Genomic DNA, 20392 nt, shown 5'->3' with positions numbered 1-20392 from the left:
ACCTTTATTTCCCTGACCGAAATTCAGGAAAAAGGTCAGGCACTAATTACAATGCTGAAAAAACTGCAAAAAAAGGAGGATGAAGCAGCTAGCTCTTGAGATGTGGCTAAGGCAGAGGAGAAAACCTTTTCGATTTCCCCGACAGAAATTCAGGAAGAGGGTCAGGCTGAGGAGCCGTCAATGGGAAGCAAAGGCACTCGAAAATGAGCACCAGAATGCATGCTAAGAGAAAGAAACTTTGCAGAGTCAGGAATGTGGCAGAGCAGGCAACACGGCCGAATAAAGCAAAAGTCACTAAATCCTCTGAGGAGCAAAGTGAAAGAATTCAAAAGGTGAGTTTGTCGTTCGACATATTTCCATTTACAGCGTGTCCGAGCCACAAAACGAAAAAGAGAAGAAAGATACGGTCGGTGCGAAGGAAGGCAAAGGACAGGGGGCGATTATGTTCCCCCTCCTCGAGTTCTTTTCGATGGGTAACCCGTATGATAAAGAAGAGCACGACGGTAACACAATGCGAAGTTGTCATACGAGGCAGCGAATTCATAATGCAATGCCCAGAAGGCATGTTGCCAGTACCTAAAGTGTTGGGGGTCTATAGCGAGAAGAATGGCCTATGTGCCCTTTGTAATCCCTGGTTAACAATGTTGACAAGAGCTTTCGGACTACATCCGCCTCGAGTATGGTTTAAAGAGATGCCGAAACCGTCGGCTATTCGGAATGAATAACGGCGATACAGGTTTGGTGGAAACAGTTTGTTTCTTTGTTTCTAGTGTTTGGTTAGATGTTTTGAGATCTCTGGGACTAAAGATTGTTTCGGTAAGCAAGCTTTGAGCTTTGTTTAGATTGTTTATTTTAGAAGCTCATCAATATGCCGAAAGAAACGGTTTGCATGTGCATACATAATGAAACTTTGTTTTCTCGATATTTCATTCTTTCTTTATAAGCAGATAGGATTCATCTTGTGCAAGATATGCTAGCAATGTCAAGTACAGGTTATTTGTTTTCCAGAAGCCTGTAGTGCCACGCTTGAATACCAGTTCACTATTCGGAAGTGCTCGCGAGATTTTCATTGAAAGTAAGATGTGTTATTTGGCAGATATGTTGTTTAAACGTACAATTTTAGAAAGTGTACCGTTCCTTTAAGGCATGTCTTGCTCAGCCACAGAAGCAAAGCATTGGTGCATGTCTCGTACGTGTATTCATAAGATGACAACATTTTGAATATCACTTAGAGCGTGCATGGAAGTATTTAGAAATAAGCTCAAATCTTCGTGTAGCTTCAACTGCGTAAATTATGCAAAAATTTTTTTGTGTGTGGTTATTTCTGTAGTGCGGGTCTACTGTGGACAAGAGAAAGAAAATGTTAGTGCATGAGTCGCATGAAAGTGGAAGATGTGCAGAGCCTTATTCAGAATATGTGTATTGTTATGAGAGGAAAGCCTTGTCTTCACGGCCTGTGCTTGTCTAGCCATACTTTTGCAGAGAATTCATTCTCTGGCAAGACGCCAGCTACCGTGGTCTAGGTGTCGTCCTTGCCCAACTTAACAAAAGTGGTGGAGAGCATCTCGTGCTGTACCTTGTGGGGATGCGCGACTCTCACGCATCCCCTGATATGTTGTTTTCCCGCACGGCTCGCGTGGCCTGGTGCCCGCGACGGTCGGAGTGGTTGAGGTGTAGTACAAGAGATGGCGCGAGTGTTGCGCTGCTAACGCCGCCGACAGGCGGGGTTACTTGGGCGCCGATAGACAAGGCGCTTCCTCTTTGGCTCGGGACAGCAAGCAGTACGGACGTGCCGTGCCGCGCGTGCGCCGATCCATGCTTCTGCGAGACCGTCTCGTGTGGCCGCCTTGGAACGTGCCACCGTTAGCGTGACCGTACATGCGAACGACCAGCCGTTGGGATCCAGCATGGGGCGAACATATTCGCTCGCTATCCGGTCGTGGTGAGTCAGACTTCTAGATTTGTCGCGCGCCCATCGGCATGTTTTGGGGATAGCAACTCGGCTAGCAGGCATTGATCTATGAAAGGTGCAATAAATGCCCTTGTGATTGTTTGCACTACTGTGTTGTCGTTCCTTTGTCCCAAGAGCACACGGAGGAGAATCCCACAACCTCAATCAGAAACTGACACCGCGAGAAGAGGCATTCAGCGCCTCTGAGAAAGACTGACTGTTTGATCATAGAAAAGGCCATTCAAAAGCTAGGACGCTATATTCAAGGCAGAAACTTCACGGTCGAGAGCAATCATTGCAGTCTTGCATGGCTGACGCAACTGTCTGAAAAAAAAAAACTCGAGACTGCTGAGATAGAGTTTCATTTCGCAGGAATACAAGCTTGAGGTGAGGTATAGGAGAGGGAGCCAGAATAAGAACACAGATTGTCTGAGCCGGAGATTTTAGGCAACAAACTCAGGGTATTTTATTTTCTGAACGTGCTTTGCGTGTATCGCTAGCAGTGTTATTGAGATAGGCAACTTAATTCTGTCTTGCCAAAAATTGACCACAACAAAAACAAAGGAAGAAATAGAGAGGGGTAGAACCTTGTAAAGTGATGCGAGAATCATAGCATCCGGTGGGCATGTCGCTCGAGCATGCCGACCAGAGTGTATGTGTGCTAGTGCATTCCCATGTAGAAGGCCAAAACAAAGCGAAGTCTGAGACCTCAAGTTGCAGTGTGTCATCAGCCGCCATTTCTAGAACAATCCCCAAGGTCGCAACCGAACATCGACTCTCCGGGTAACCCGACAGCTGGTCACCCACCCTCAGGTCGAATCTCCTGGTGGTGGAGGGGTCTGTTACGTCTCAATACAGCAATGAGCATTCCTTAGACGTTTACCACGAGGCAACCTCCCCATTCATCAGCGCTTATGCAGAAGTCAACGCAGCGTTGACACCAACTGCTGATTGGTCAACAAAAGACCCCTCTACCTAAAACTGACAACCTGAACTAATGATGAAACAGCCAACGTTGAATGCTACTGTGGGAACGGCTATGACCTCGAATTCCCAGATTGCTAAATATGCAGGGATGAAGATGCAACATCGGAGGCAGAGTTTGACGAAATGATATGATATCATGGGCAGAATTTTGCAACCGATTTGACTATTGTGATTGGCCACGATACAGTCATCGGATGACGGTATTAAAAGCCAAGACCTTTAGTGCAGTGAGGGCTGACGTGTCCTGATGTGAACTCAGACAATTAATATGCTCCTGCTCGAATATGATCCGATGGGCTTGGTGAATTCCTGGCCCAAACGCCACCTCGAGCCACAACAAAGGCCACATGATCAAGTATGTACTAGAATGGGCAGGCGAGTACACATCCCCTCCTCTAGTCTGGCCGTGGCACTACATGACACGACTGAGCGCATACAGGGCTTGCAGGCCATGTCTTCGATGTAATGTGCGACAGGTGCAAAGGCCAAGGGTGACTTGAAATGGCTGCTGGTTTAATGCGCACTGCATTTCTGTGCAGCTAGTGTCGGAGGTCACGTAATCAGAAGTTTCTAAGACGCAGTGAAACGACAGGCAGCACGAAGCATTTGCTCCAAGCTGCTGGCATTCATCACGCGGTCATAGAGAGATCTGTTCATGTTTGCCTGTGCACACGTGACACCATGCTTGTTAATTTAATTAGTGAGCAAATGCTTACTGCAATTTATGTGGCTGATAGAACGATGAACCTTACTTCGTGTAGTTGTCAAATACATTGCTATTACTGTCAATGCTTCACTTTTCAGGCGGAACTGCAACATTTCTTTCTTAACAGGCCAATACATTTATTTAAGTTTATCAATTTGAACAACTAACTATACAAAGTGACTCGTTTATATCAAAGCCCTCAATATGATAATTTTCTATCTGTCCCTATAGGTTTCCTATACCAGAGTTCAGCTGAATTTTGAAACTGCAGTGATCCTACTGGCACACGCCATTTCAGAGCAGGTAAAATGCATTTTGGAGCAGTAAAATGGACTCTTGAAGCAGGTTTAAGAAAGTGATTGCAAACTATATTGTAAGGAGCCTTCAAGTGGACAAGCTATGTGAAAGCAGTAAGTGGTCGCTGGTTCATAACCTCAATCTAAACACTAAAATGCCAACTTCAGCAGGAAAAACAATTTAATCACTTTTTACAATACCAGTGGTATGAAAAATTTACCTAATTTGTATCCTGTGCCGTGGATGACTGATATACTGCATACTTGAAATGCCGCAATGGTTGACATCGCAACACGGTTAACTTTCATTCGTTCCGCAGCTCGATGTGTACACTGCATGCCATCGTGAAGTGCAGATATATGCATGCGACCTTTGACTCTGCAAGGCTGCCCAATTAGGCTGTGATGCACAAATTCATTTTGGTGAAAGCGTTCACGGTAGTTGCCAACACGTTGCCCACAGACCCAATATCGGCCACCGCCCACTAGTCTAGCCCATTATCCGACGCCCAATCACAGAGGCGGTTTATTGGTCTGAACATAAATACACAGGCTACCTAGCCGCGACAACCTGCTGCACGGCCGCTACCATGTCGACTGGCAGCGAATTTCCATTTGGCCGTATGAAGCAGCTATAGCCTAACCAGCGGCACTTTACAGTATCCAGGGACAAAAGTTGCTGTTTGGTATGAAGTCGACCAAAATATCAGTAGCCACTGTTCGTCATTTTTAAAACTGTGAAATCGCCTCGCCAACTAAAGGGAGGGATTGGCAACAAATTTAATCATGGAAAAATTGTTCACGGCCACCATGTCTGCGACAATGAGCGCATTGTGCTCAAGAAATCACATGAGACAGCATACAGCATCCGAAACATTGATCACCATTTTACATTAGTCATAGAGGAGAGAAAGGCAGGCTCTGGCTCAGCACCAGTACGATGGCTTGCTGCTGCCTGAAAAGCGATGCTGTCTCGTTGCCTAAACAACCTGCACGCGGTGGAGTGGAAGGTATTTAAAATAGTCAACTGCTCAAGAATGAAAGAGCAGTACGATCCAGGATTAATTAGGGAGGCTTGGCTCAGTCCACCTCAAAGTTATCGCAGCTGGTGGTCCACACCATGCCACTTTCGATGGTGTGGAGAAACGGTGCTTGAGGACTAAGTTTCGTTTTCGAAAGCACGAGCAGCCCTTTCGGTGCAGGGGGGGAAGGGTGAAGATTTTTTATATTTTGCTGAAATATAGCAGAATATAGCAGGATTTGCCTCTTGGCGCAGTTAGGCGCAATTGGCGCAACGGTATCACCACTGAAACTGTAAGAAAATCCGTGTTTCATTTCATTTCAACAAGAAAAATTAATTGCCACTGTACTCACTTTCGGAAGAAACATCTGGTTCAGGATTATCCTCTTGTGTGGATGAATTGCCTGCACATGAAAGTAAAAGAAATTATCACGGCACAAAATTTTTGATATACACGTTCATGTGTGAAAGGGATACAATAGCACTCACAAGACAAAAGTGCTAATGTTGACTGGCAATATGTTATTATTAATATTATTAAAAGAAAGAATGCAGAACAGTCTGTAAGTCTAATTTCACAGGGCTGCAGTAATTTTTTACACTAGTGACATCATGAAAACGGCTTACAAGTGAACATCAATTAAAATGAAAAGATAAATTTTAGGCACATTCTCTATTATCATAGCCAGCCTATTTATGTACTACACTGCAGGACAACAGCCTCTCCCAGTGATCTCCAATTACATTTGTCTTGAGCCAAATGTCCTCACCTTATGCCTGCAAATTCCCAAATTTCATCGCACGAACCAATTCTTTGCCATCCTTGACTGCACCTCTTTTGTCTTGGTATCCACTGTGTAATAATAGTGGTCTAATAGACCACTAGTTATCTGCCTGACAGATTATGTGGCCTGCCCAGCTCCATTGCTCCTCAATCTCAAGATAATTATCTCTTCTTAGCTGTGGATGACATTTCAGAACAACGCCATCCACAATTACAGCCACTGTCGTTCCAACTCATCATGCTATTAAATTCTGGGTGGATCACAAGACAAGTCGAATAACAATTTCACTACTGGCTATTCAAGACAGTAAGCAGTCCTTTCAATATTGCACAGCTTCCCCTTGTCAGCAGATTCTTATTATGCGACGACTAAACGGTTCGGTAACCAGATAACCAAAAACCAGAACAAAGCTGATACTTCGGTAAGCTACTGCAAATTTATCCCCGTTTTCTTTTTGCATGAAATGTCTCTCATTTCAGTCAGCATAGGGGCCGCTTGCTAAAACTGCACATAACAAATTGTAATGAAAACATGGGCTGGGACATGGGCAGAGGCACGAGCAATTTTGACCCATCACGGAGAGCTAATGGCATATTTGAAACAAAAACAGATTGGAATAGTTTTACCTTATTCAACTCATATAACACTAATGTCACTCATATTTTCGCAACCATAATACCCATGCACTTGACTTTAGTATCGTTGTGTAGAAGGAAGAACCCATTACTCGATCATGTGTGTTGTAAGCCCAGATGACACTGTTATCGCGCCACGCATGATGCAGTCGGAGCTAAATCAAACCCCTCATTTGGCATTCCCAGAGGTGCAGCTCGGCAGGATGTTTGTTGATCCGAGCAGGTGTGGTTGCGTTTGAGAGAGCTTACTCAACCATGCTAGGTATAACCCATTAGTAGTAACGTTTGTCTGTTCTGTTGCACACTACTTCCACAGCGCCGCAGCCTCCACTAGCTGCCAATAGCGTGCAGGTGCAACACGGAGGAAAAAGGTACGCCGACGAAGAGGGTCGCTCGCTCGGTGCAAATAAGCCCCCTGAATAAAACAAAAGGCAGTGACACTCTTATCAGGCTGACCAAGCGAGAGCAGGTGAGGGGGTCCAGGTCTTATCCTCGTCTCCCAGTTGGTGGAGCGGAGTCGCGTGGTTGCACTCGCCATTTTTGCTGGAACAAGCGTGCGAGTGTTTGCACATTCTGCCGGCTGCACCTTTTGTTATACTTTTTTTTTACTTGTGATGGTGCCATGAGAGTTGCTCTTTATCTACGGTGACCGTAGATCCGGCGATCGCCACGAATGGCATGCTGCACAGCATGAACACCCCAATCAAAAAGAACAAGGTGAGAGGGCAGCACTGAGGGAATGTGCATGCAGCAAGAAGGAGAGGCCATGAGCACCGCTGTGATTGCGCACTCACTTGTCACTGATAACAACACGCGGACACACCGTGAAGAACCTTCCCCCCCACTGTAATGCCTTCTGGCACCTGTGGGTACTGAATAAATAAATAAATAAATAAATAAATAAAGCAGGTGGCGCAATTGCATACCTGGTGCATAAACTTAACCATTGCATAAGATGACATGTAGCATAGGATGAAAGTAAGCACAATTGTATGCACAGCCACTAGTTGTATAGCATTCATTTATTTAGCCACTTCAGGCACTGTGTGCAATGCCAAGATAGTGCATCAAAAGCAATAGCATTGATGGAAATAACGGCATTTCAAACATGTTGCAGACATGTTGCATACACTTTTGACTAGGACTGTACTCCAAGTTTTAGTAATACCGTATCTGTGAAGTGATTTAGTAAAGCAAGTTTTAAGGCAGATGGCTTGGTGTTTGCTTTGGATGTCCACATATTATCATGTAGCAGGTTCACTGCTCTTATTGTATTGTGCAATTATTTAGCATCAGGCATATTTTTCAAATATTTTTCAAGCAAGCTAGGCATGAAATAGTTTATGTTTCCACATCTGACCTTCCTGTACATACGTTTTCCCAACACCAATGTTTGCAATCGAGAACACAAAAATGAGCCAATAGAGTTACGCTCATTTTTTACTGGAAAGCATGATTTTTTGGCACTAACGTTCAGTATGTCACCAAACTACAATCCTATCATACCTTTTCCAGCCGCTAGATCCCATGTAAACAAGAAAAATACACGAAGCGCGCTATCGAGAACAGTATGTACCTGCCCGCCGCAGCAGCTTCACCGCAACACTCTCCCACCCCTCTCTCGTGAAAACGCCGGCGCACACCCAGTTTCTCATTTTGGTACCAGCAAATTTTCTACGGGGTCATCGCATGCAGCATTGACAGCTATCCCTGCCTATCATATTGCAATAAGCACCTTCGCCTGCCTGTTTCACAGCGTACGGTGCCGTCAGAAGCGTAAAGCATCCTTTTTATAGGTGATAGCCGAAACGTGCCGCAGTTCCCTGCTGCAGATCGTGATCGTAGACGTTTTTCAGCCACTAGATCCCATATGAGCAAGAAAAGGCGTGAGGCGTGCACGAAGGAGAACCTTGTATAGACGCCCATCTCACGTGAAAATGACAGCATACGCAGTTCCTTATTCCAGTACCAGCAAATCTCTACCAGGGTCATCGCACACCGCATTCATAGCTATCGCTGCCAAACCTATTGCGATAAGCATCTTCTCATATCTGTTTCACAGCACATGCTGCGTAGCATAGGCAGAAAGTTTTCTTTTTTCCGGGAGAGGGGGCTGGAGCCCGACCTGCTTTCCTGACCCTACTTGTCTCTCTCTCTCTCTCTTGCATGTGTGTGCGTGTGTTTGTGTGTGTACGAGGAGAAAGGAAACCGAGGGCCCAATTTTGATTAGTCGCCGTTGCGGCACGAGCCCAAGTCTTCATGCGTACGCGTGCGATGCTGCCCTTGGTGTCTTTCTTTGTTAGCTTCTTATGATATGATTTTATATAGGTACACCTCATAACCTAATAAATGTACAAAAATTTATCCGCAGCACGCTGCCTAAACGTGCTTGCTTAGATGATGCAAAATTTTTTCGCAAAAGGAAGAGCGAAAAGCGATGACAAGGCTCTGCAGTATTCACGCAAAGAAAGAGAAAAAATCACATAGTGACAGCAGTTGTAAAGTTCACATACAGATTTTCATCCCGTCAAAATGGTCGAATTTGAGTTCATTTATTTCTTCTGCATTTGCACATATATTCACTTTCGTATGTTTCCTTTTTGTTCCCGTGGATCTCGAGCGTGTATTCGCAAACAGGGGTGTCAATTGCACCTCCCCACGAAGTGTACAAGCCATGTCTGACTGATCACAGAGGCATTTGCTGTAGCTTAAAGGAGGCATAACATGCTTTACTTGCTAGCTTCAAGGGGAGTACGGTAGCGCGATTCAAAGACGGGACAAAAGAAGACAAAAAGGGACACACACAGGGCTAACTTCCTGCACTGTTTATTATCGAAAACCATCAGGAACTGCTGAACGAGCAGAAGGAAATAGTAACCAAGAGAAAAAAAGACCAACAGTGATACCTTATATCCACCGGTTGTCGCACAACCTGAAGAAAATTGCCCGCCGAGGTAACACTGATGCGGTTTTTTCAGCACCCAACAAACTAATCAGCCTGTGCAGGAAAACAAGACCAGAAAAGAAAGAAAGTGCCCCTAGCTACCAAGTTAAACACAGGAAGAAGTTTAGAGAATGTAATACTTCAATTATATATCGTATACCCTTATCGTGTGGGAAGTATTACGTCGGACAGTTGGGCAGATGCATTAATGATAGACTGCGCGAACACAAAAATAAAGTCGACAAACTTGTATCACATGGGTTTCTCTCCCTTCATTGTAAGCAACATAAGTGCTCCCCTCTCTTCGAATCAACAATCATTACCGGTAGGAATAAGTGCGAACTCACTAGACTTATAATAGAAGCCGAGCATATTGATGCCCTAGGGGAGTCATGTATCGGCAAACCATCATTGGCTCTCTCTGAAAAAGAACTGAAATTTTTGCGCATGGCTTAACATATCACAAAATGTATCGCTCTGATTGTTAATCTGTTCATGTGGCTGTGACTCATGTCTGAGTGTATAAGTACGACCTGGTTTTCGGTAATAAACAGTGAGTGAGTGAGTGAAATAACTATTTCGGTCCAGAGAAGACGCAGGGAAGACCCCGTGCCACCCGGCTAGTCCCACGTAGGGACCGCTAAGCCGAGCTTGACGGCCCGATCGCGGGCACTCTGGACGGCCAGGGTTTGGTCGTTGAGTTCGGGGCTGCCCAAGAGCGCAGCCCACCTATCCTCGCTGAAGGAGGAGCCGATGGCTTCACACTCCCACAACACATGGTCCAATGTTGCCCTCAGTCCACAGGCAGGGCAGTCCGCACTGGGATATCTTTCAGGGTATATGGCATGAAGAACCACGAGGTTAGGGTACGAACGGGCTTGTAGAAGTCGAAGGGTAACCGCGTTGGAAGTTATCGCTGTGTGTGTTCCTTTGTGTCTTCTTTTGTTCCTTCTTTGAATCGCGCTACCGTACTCCCCTTGAAGATGCATTACCAACAAGCCCACAATGCAACTCTCGTTACTTGCTAGCGTCTGGGTCTGATATAATAATAAGGAGTTTTAGAATACAGGCCCTATAAGTTTGGAGTGCCAAAGATCTTTGCAGGTGTTAGCATTGGGGCATACAGGAGTGAGGAGTTTTAGAATAGGGCTTTGTGTTTGCGGATAGCGTCTTGCACTTGCAGCACCACTGCGGCGTCAAAGAAAAGCTATTATAAACAATTAAATAGAATACACAATGTTATGATAAGAGTAATTTTGACATTCATATTTCTGTGTTTCATTACAATTTAGAGGTTATTTTATTAGCAGCAAGCAATTAGTCGCACTTAGTTTTGAGTAACCAACTTTACGTGCCTTTGCCAGCCAAGTTAAGCTGCGCTAGGCCTACGAGCCATGAAATCGACAATCGAATTTGGTTGAGAGAAAGTGATAACCGTGGTCCATCCTCCTAGCTTGTGAACTTCACGCATTACCGTGAATAGAACCCACTTTGGTGCTAGGTTAGAGCAGTCACTTCGATAGCTGCCGCCATGTTTGTTGATTCGAAGCTTCTGGGGCAGCTTTTGGGGCTCCCGCTAAATCCGTGAAATAGCGTGCCCAACGCAATACCCAAAGTTTGCGTTTCGCGCATGCGCGATGGCTTTCAGCTATTTTTTTGGGGCCCCGAACGTTCAGGCCCCCATTCTAAAACTCTCTCATGATAGCAAAGTATAAGACAGCCACACGAAGAGAGATTACACCACCAAGAGATTGGCATCTCTTGGTGGTGTGAGGGGACTCTAGCTGTGAAATTGAAATGGCTCCTATTATGAAGTCTTGTAAATACTAAAGTAAGGCCGTTATTTCAGTGAACAATTCCTCGAGCTCCCACGAAATTTCTTCAAATGCAACTGTTACTGTGCAAATGCAACTGTTCACTGCTTCGCCTTTCCGGTGAGACAGCAGCCTATTTTTTTACAGCGAAGCTGTTAGCCGCTCGTTGGTTGGCATTCTATTGTGATAGCAATTATATGGCTATTCCAAGCTTATTCCTGCCATCGGCGTCGCCGTTGCTGTGAGGTTCCGTATAAAGTTGGAGGACGAGAACACTGTCGCCGCGCACCCTACACTGTATGTGCAAGTGAAAGCGTGCGAGGGGAGACGACGATCGCGGCTCAATTTCATCTGCGCAAAAGGGAGGAATAGCGGGGAGGAAGTGCGCCCCTTTTGTGGTGCGTGAGGCACCAGGGCGAGGGGGGCGGCATCCGACTCCAGCTGCAACTGCACAAGTGGCAGCTGCGAGCGGTCGCGCAGCCATATCTCAAGAGCGCTCTGCTTTAGGGGCACAGTCTAGGTGCATAGCGGCGTGTGTTTCTATTTACGTCGAAGCCCAGTGCCTGACCGCTGTGCTGCCATGCGCTGCTCGCGTGTACCCTGTTTCTAGGTACTTCTTTCCCTGAAGCGCCACGACGGGCACCTTAGATCCTTCTATGTACTTGGTGGGACTAGGGAGATGTTATGCCTCGGCGCACAATCTGCTCAGCCAGCTGTCACTAAGAGCAAATAGGTTTTAAACACGCCGCCTAGGCTATCTCGAAATAAAAGTTGCATGCTGAAGCTGAAGTAACACTGGACAAAATTTTTCAGTCTGGATAAGGGGATAAAGGGATGTGATAAAAAGTTGGTTGCGGTATGCGAGGCACTTCGATGTACAAAAGCTGTGATAATCGTGGGGCATGGAGGGTTCCTCGCACTACAAGCCATATCATTGCTGCAATCAAGCGTCCTGTCCTTCTTTACATCACTATCTCTCTTCCAGCCGAAACAATAGCAAGGCACAGGCGCCATGCACTACGCATATTACACAAATTATTGCGGGACGTCCAGGAACAAAAAAAATCATGCAGAAGCTCCTCTAGGGGTTAGACTTGGTATGCGTAAGCACTGTGCCATTTGCTCATCTCCACACAGCCAGGTGTCACTAGCAATGTTATGTAAGTTGATTAGGCCAGCACTAACGATAGCGCAGTGGCCACACGAGTTTCTGCGCACGGCTGTGCAAGGAGCATTGATGATGCAAGCAAAGTACTGCAGGTGGAGGCCAAAGGATGGAGGCACCAGGTGCGCTTCCATCCGCGTCGAACCATTACGAACTGTGAACGTACACAGGCGGCGGCTTTGTATGGCGCTGCCATGCGGGCTGCACCTTGAAAGTGATCTGCGATGCCTACAAAGCGTGCCCACTGCTCATAGCTTCGCGTGCTGTGTTCTCGCCGCTTACTTAGTATTAAAGAGACGTGCGCGCCCTTAACTTGAAAGCGATCTGCCAAAGTGGCACAGTGAGGCTTTTGCTGAGAGCACCGTCAGCACTGTGTTCTCGCCACTTCGTTGGCGTTGAAGCGAGAGGCAGTACAAAGGCAAATTGGCTCGCTGCTGCGGGCGCTACGTCGAAAACGGTTTTCTCGTTGGGTAAGCCAATGCCTCCTTTACTAGATGCCTGCCGCGTTGTCCGGTAAACTCGGTTCCGTGCCCTCTCCCTTTTCTTGTGCCCGCAAAAAGGCAATGAGCGCCTCTCATAGCAAATGCCTGCAACTTAGATCACTTGCTGCGGCCTCTGAGATTACCATGGCATCTGTCACCGTCTCGGAGGCTCGCGATAACGCTCGCTAACAGATGCCCACGTATATAAAGTGACGGCAAAAGCATTCAGCCGACGCTGCCACATTTGCCGGAAGTTGAAAAGGCAACGAGCGCCGCCTCATGGAATTTATGATGAACTAAGGGAACCGCCGCTACAATGGGAAAGCGAGCAACGTGGCGGGCATCTAGTAAAGGAGGCATTGGGTAAGCATACAAATGCTTGTGCATTTACAATGCAAACTCACCTACACCACCTAAACTCTGCGAATGCAAGCTGGGCCAAGCAGACTGCACGGCCAGGGACCGCCAGGGATGCAAAATCAAATACCTAGAAGGATCTAGGGCATGTGCCGTGGCGCTTCGGTGAAAAAGTACCTAGAAACGTGGCACGTGCGGGCAGCGCATGGCGGTGCAGTGGTCGAGCACTGGGCTTGGGCGTAAATAGAAACACACGTCAGCGGCTCGTAGCTTTGTACGTGCTGTATCTCCTCAGCACTCACTTTGTGTTGAAGCGATAGACAGCACGAAAATCCCTTCGCTCGCGGCTGCTCCATGCCTGCCAACCTGAAGATTTGGAAATTCATAAAACTATTGTGGCGGGGGTAGGGGGGGATGTGCAGCAGCACTCTTTCTTTAAGGGATTTACCTTTTGCAACAAGCTTACTCCCATTTTCACAACCGCAAGTGAAATCTGTGTCTTGGAGAGTAAAGAGCGAGAACTGCACTGGGGCACAATTTATTTTTGCAATGATTTTGCTGTTGCCGACTTTGCCTGCTTCATAAACTTCTCCGTGTAGGTTTGCTCAAAGCAAGTACCACTGTGGTGCCCCTTTACCATCAGCAGACTTTCGAGTGTTTTCTCACACACAGATGAGCGAAACTTCATTCGAGTTTTGTTCACAGTGCTAAATATTCTCTCATGTTCAGCATTGCTGTGGGGAATGGAGAGAATACCCAGCATAACCATTGAAATTCTGTGGAACCTGAGCGATCCGTCGACACTTCGAAGGCTTCCTAATTGCGACCACTGCACATCGCGCCTCAGCTCAGTCAATATGTAGGCTGGAACCTGATATGCGTGCAAGTTGGCAAGCTCGACTTCAAGTGCGTCGATTGCTTCTTCTTTTGATTCACCACTCTGCTGGGGTAGGATAGCAGGGAACACCATAATAAAATGATGTATGCTGTTGAATGAAGCAGTTTCCAGAGCTTGTGCTTGAGCAACTTCAGCCATCTTGAGATTGACGTTTTCTTGCGGGAATTCTTGGCGAACGTAATCGCATGCTGCCATTAAGTACAGTGCTCACGGAATGAAACACGTCAATTTAGGGCTAAGTAATGCGCATACTTTCGTTTCAACCAGCTGCAGTTCGTGTCACATCGACGTAATTCTGGAGCGTACACTTACATCAGAGTCCTCGTCACCTTTGGTGACCAAATTCCTAGCAACATGACATGGTGCTCTCGCGTACTTTGCACATATGCAGGGTTCTACTAAATGCTCCGTGTCCCATTTCATTCCGTGAGCACTGTACATACGTACAGGAGAGATGAACTGCTCCCTCTCAATGCAGCTCAGTGTCTCGACCACAGAGTAGGTTGTGCTGCCAATGACTATGTCTTCATCACCTTTCTGGTTCTCTGCAGCTCCATAGTCAACTTCCAGCAAGGAATGACATGCCTTGACAACACCTGGGCGGACAAATCTTGTCAGGAGATCCTCGAAAAGCCAGTTGAAGAGGCTCCTCAGTAGATGAATCTGAGGAGCCTGTGCCTGAAGAAGGCAGTTTGCCTTCTCAAAAAGTGCTATAACATTTTGGAGAAGACAGCATGTCCTGTTTAGCTCCGATGACAAAAAATAAGACAGGTGCTCCTCACGGGTCACGTGGCTAGCTTCCCCAGAATACTTGGTATGAAGTTTGTTTTTTTTGCTTGAGGTCCATAATGAGCTCCTTTCCTCTTTAGTGAGAGTTCATCGCCGACGGTGCTTCTTTTCCCTGAGGCCTGCAGCAGTATTGTGAAGATTTGCAGCAGACCTTGGGGTCATTGCAGGGTTCTTGGTGGTTTGTGAGGAAGTCTTTGGAATTTGGTATAACTCCAAAAACAAGCTCTGCTTGTTGCACTGCTTTGTTTCAGATTAAAAAAAAAAGCTGAGTAGTGGTTTCCACTGGTCGAGCAGCCTCTTCAAACACTTTCCCAACGACAGCCAACGTGTTGGCGAATGCTTCAACATCTTTCTGACCTTGGCGTCATGCATTTTTTGGGACTCTTTAAGTCTATATTTCTGTTTCGAGCTTTTCTCTAGGTAAAAAAAATGTCAACCAAAGCCTCATAACCTTTACAGGAAGACATGAAGCTCCTTTTTGGGCGGCCAAGTTGATGAGATGGCACGGGCAACCAACCCCTATCAAACCTGGTAGAGCCTCTCTCAATACAGTAGAAACGCTGTTTTTCTTGCCGATCATGACATTGACATTGTCCGAACACATAGCCAACAGGTTTCCAACAGGCAAATTCTGAGACTTCATCTCGTCCAGAACCATATTTGCAATCTTGTGACCAGTCGCTTCCCCTTGGATTGTCCAGAGGCAAAGAAGGCGGCTTTCGACTCTACTCGTTTCTTTAACGAAATATGTTGCAACAACAAAGTAAAGCTTCGTATCCCTATTGTTGCTGCCATCCACAGCTATCAAAAATATTTGCAGTTTTAGGGCATCCAGCAAAGGAGTCTCCGCGTTGGTGGCCATTTCCCGAGAAATGGATGTCATGTCGTCTTTGTTTGTCCACAGGTGTAGCGTTTCGCTTCTTTGCACTTAGAGAACATTTTCCGGAAAAGTGGTCCAGCATGACCACTGACACTCAGCAGGATGATGTGTTCAACTAAAAACACAGTGAAGAGGCATTCTGCACGAATCACACCAGGGGTCATTGTCGCTGCGTACAAAACTTGCTAGGCTTGGCTGGCTGTCCGCGGCTCGCACATATCCCTGATGCTTTTTCGAAGCGATGTGGACTTTGATGTAAGACTTGCCGCCATGGGAGATGTTCACATCACAGACACACGTGGTGCAGAATACGAACTTCTCCCCTTTCTTCGACGGCACGAAGCACCGAAATTCTGCCTTGTGCGATTTCAAAAATACTTGGAAGTATTGTTAAGGCTTCGAGCCCAAACCAGCGCCCACGTGAACAAAGGCAACAGCATGGCAACACGTTTGCAGAGGCGCTAGAGGCGCTATCGAGCTTTGGATATGGATTCGTGACCCCCTAGCAAATGACAGAAGTCACTACAACCTTGCAGCTGCTGATGATGATACCATGCATACGTATTGCCCTCTTGTGGCGGTGCAAGGTACCAGGCTGTAGTTTTCCATTCTTGCATTGTTTTTTTTTTTGCAAATAAGATGTTTTCTGCAAAATTTCAAGCAAGATTCGTAAAACCGTAAGACTCCTCGAAATTCTTACATTTTATGGAAAATTTGGAAGAGTTGGCAGGTATACTGCTGCCACATTTTTCTCACACTAGCGTTTTGACAGCAAGAGTCCAGGGTGATCGAGTATATGTTCATGTTTTCTGTGCAGACTGATGCCATGCTTCTTCAATGTTAGCAAGCGAATGTTTAAAAGTTGATATGGCCGATAAAAGTGCTATTTTTGCTTCGTATGGTTGTCTGCTAATTTGCTATCGCAATCGATGCTACGTCTTAAGGGTGAAACTGCGACTTTTTCGTGTCCACGTCATTGGCAATAAAGTGGGCCGATCTCAGAGGTTGTGCAATACTGGCTGATCCGCTGTGGAAGTGAGGCAGGTTTCAAGAACTCAGAAAAGTGAAGCGAAAAGTATATACGTTCTTTGAAATCACATATACGTACAACATAAAGAACAGCATTTGTTTTAATAAAAACAAGCACAAAACAAGCATTTGAACCACATAATTGATGATAAAGCGCTCCTCATAACAAGGTGAAGCATGTAGAGCTGTCTGCATATGTTTCTCAGTAAAGATTACTGTTGCACAAGCTGCCCCGGTGACGGCCGCTTGCGACGTGGGGGGAAGGGGGGGTGACATCGCTGTCCTTTCGTATATAGAAGAACCAGCATAGCAACTGATTTCATTGTTGTTGCAGCACCGCTATGGGTAGGCAACGCATAGTTGGGACTCCAGAGCAGCGACGTGAATACAAGGAGCGGCAATGCAACCAGCGACAGCGTGCTGTCAAAATTACTATTACTCCCATCACTCTAAATTACCATTACTGCGGTTACTCTAATGCAATAAAGCATACCTCCCTCACGAGCTGTAGTGGTGATTTCCCACAGCTTCACTGGACATTTACTTTCGCAGGCCTGGGCCAAGATGGCGAATCATTTTTTATAATTCTTTTTTTTTTTCACTTTGAGTCTGCGTATAGCGCTGCTGAGCATGACTGCTACTGATCCTGATTTTGAGTGAGTCTGTCTTGGCCTCATTTTCATTAGTGAAGGAATTATATAGGGCATTGAAAATTAAGCTTTATAGTTTTCTTTAAATTAAGCACTGGGAGGCATGTGAAGACCACCTGTGCAAATAAGTTATGTGGCCAGGGGGTCATAAAGTGAGATGATAATTATCGCTGTCAGCATCCCAACTAACTAAAATTGAATAATTACCTTTTTGTTGACTGAATTAAGTGTATATGTTCGTATGGAAAAGTTGGAGGCAGTCGTGTCTCTACACAGTATCACTTGGAAGAATTCTAGCGCGTCTGTACTACGAGATATCCGACTCCCAATTTTATTCGTTTGTATGATTATGCATGCAAGAGAGGATCAGCGCAAAGCTCCTCCCTGATGTGACGCGGCTTTTGCGTACGGTGTTTAGTCTGACAACGGGGCGGAGGCATTGGCAAAGATGATAACTGTCCCCTTTCCCCTCTCTATATTAAAAGGTGTTTTTAATACAGTTTCTTTCCCTGTGTATTTGAATATTGTAATTCCGTGCCCGGTTCCCAACTCGTTATCTTTCTTTAAACTTGTTTTTATCGACTGTTGAATAAGCAGTTAGTATTTTCATTTGGTCTGTATTGCCCATATTGCCTCTATTATTTGTAATTATTCTGCTTTTCATGCCCACTCCTGCTCAATAGGGCTACAGTATGTACAAATAAAATAAGAATAAATCACCTTATTATAGCTTATAATTAGATGAAAAGTGTCGATGAGAGAATTGTAGAGCAACATGAAAACCTCCCAATACAGCTTCTTGTCGCTCAGAACATGCTACACAAAAGAGTTTTTCTGAATGTTAAAGAAGTCAGCCCATACAGGCAAGATTGCCATGCAACTGGCAACTCAAGGCACTTTGCATGTATTTGCGGGCTACTTTCATGCTATGAAAAACACTTTTATGTAGTGCATAGTGAGCAACAGAAAGTTGTATCGAGAGTTCTTCATGTTGCTCTACAATTTTCTCTTGATACTTCTAATCTACCTATAATATTTGAAAAGTTGAATAATTAAGATTAATTATGTAATTAGGCAAAATGCAAACAAAAATATAATCTGAGTACCTCCAGGCAACGGCAAGCAACATTATCTTGGTTCTGCCCAGCTACGTGAAATGTGCAATTTCTAAATCTTGGTGCAGGACAGCTGGGACACCCTGCATATTTACATATATTGTGTCTGTACATGGCTTTCACAGCTGAAATTTAAAAAAGAATGTTGAAGTGAAAAGTACAGATGAGGTAGCCATCACACTTGCTTTAATGCGCTTGTCCTCCTATTGCCAGGATTTGCAGAAATGAAGCGAAAACATGAATTAAGAGCCGCCGCGTCCGCGCCCACGATGATGCAGTAAGCTTATGGCTGCAATAAAATTTTAAGTGAAAAAGCAGAGACAACTCGAAAGAAACCTGAAATTATATGGGTAACAGAACACTTTGGTAATAACACTTCAAGGGGGAGGTAGGCTTAAGCATCGAGCCACCCCCCCCCTCGGAAATTTCTGGAGGAGGCTCAGGCCCCGGAGCCCCCCCCCGTAGTCAGCGCCTATGGTGCATAATGCCATTGGTAGCGTACTGCACGCTTTTAGCAGGTGAGAATTCATAGGCACCGCGGTTCTCTGCTGCAGGCAGTGCGATGTGGGCACCACGTTTCGCTTCAGCTGGCGTCGCTCACCAGCTCAATTTCGTTTTGGTTTCCCGTCGCCCTCTTAAAACAACGTGGAATAGGAAAGCAACAAAACGCATCTTGGGCTGTGGGAGCGCCACCAGCTTGATGCGCGTCGATGTCTCCGTATCATGCTGCAACGATCTGCGCAACGCTTCGCATTACGTAGGTGTCAAGAATAGCAGAGTCATCAAATTTTGTTTATTACTTCGGATCGTAACATTTTCCCAGTTAGTATGTTTTTTTTTTTCTCACGGTTTTTTCCGAAATGTATAAGGAGGTTCTACTGTATATGTTTATTTCGAAGGTTATCACTCAGCTACCATTTATAATTTGGCATGAAATCAAAGGCAACTTGCCATTTAGCACATGCTGTGCAGCCCACACCTCTGCTTGAACGGCAGCTGCTGGGACATCTCTTGCGGTGGCACAGGCCGAGCTCCCCTCTGAAATAGTGCATTTCATTTCCCACTGGGCCCCAGGTCTGTCACTTATGGAGAGCTTTAGCGTGTCTGCATATGTACTAGCATCCAAGATGCTGGCCACATGAACAGCAGTAGTAACACTGGCAATGACATCTGGTGGCGAAGAGCTTAAAATTTTCAGTGCCACTGACGTACCGGTACATTCTCTACTCTCTAGTTGCATGTGCGCATTAACCCATTAGTGCCCAGCATACCTTTAAAAGCACAGTACCATTTTCATTCGTAAATAATTAAAGACAAAACACACAGTGTTCCTTGGTACGCCATTTTGCTAAGGGTCCTGTGAAGACGACCGCATTGTAGTTTTTTGTCAACTGCATGATGTGTTCGATCTATTCATCGCCAAACTTGGAAAAGTGGCTGAACATAGCAGGTGCTGCTCTGCATGCAGCTTCTTTATTTTTTGTCACGCATAGCATATGCTTCTTGAAGTTGAAGTTTTTGGCTAAGTTTTAGAAAGGAATGGTGTAAACAATGAATGCATCTAATTCCATATAGAGAGAAAGAAAGAAACGTTTATTATTCAAAACAGTGTCCCGAGCGAGGCTCCTTAGTCCAGGAACCCTCTGGCTTCGACTGCCCTCTTGCTCTACAATACATATTATACAATACATATGCAATATACAATACAATACATATCTATACCATCTCAAGAAAATGAATGCAGTTGTACTCTGTAATGTACGCTGGGCCTATGTGTATGCTAGAAGGGTGTGCTTGACCTCGAAGCACACACGACTTTTTTTTTTTTTTACCTGTATTTCATCAAAACATTTTTTGCTGGCTACAAGAACTTTAGAGACTGTTGCAG

General features: G+C 45.5%; 1 protein-coding gene across 2 annotated transcripts in view; it reads right to left on the bottom strand.

Annotated features, from left to right (window-relative positions):
• The window catches only part of LOC129387165 (uncharacterized), a 107076-nt gene that overhangs the window by 25324 nt on the left and 61360 nt on the right, over nucleotides 1-20392 (bottom strand). Inside the window, exons 4-5 of one of the 2 annotated variants that reach the window (XM_055075885.2) lie at nucleotides 19456-19542; nucleotides 5315-5365 (exon numbers count right to left, since the gene is read on the bottom strand). In XM_055075885.2, the coding sequence (XP_054931860.1) occupies nucleotides 5315-5365; nucleotides 19456-19542 (138 nt within the window). The remainder of the gene's footprint in view (nucleotides 1-5314; nucleotides 5366-19455; nucleotides 19543-20392) is intronic. The other variant, XM_055075886.2, reaches the window with a different exon arrangement.

Source organism: Dermacentor andersoni, chromosome 2 (assembly GCF_023375885.2).
Source record: "Dermacentor andersoni chromosome 2, qqDerAnde1_hic_scaffold, whole genome shotgun sequence".
NCBI lineage: Eukaryota > Metazoa > Arthropoda > Arachnida > Ixodida > Ixodidae > Dermacentor > Dermacentor andersoni.
This window is presented reverse-complemented; position numbering and strand designations above follow the sequence as displayed.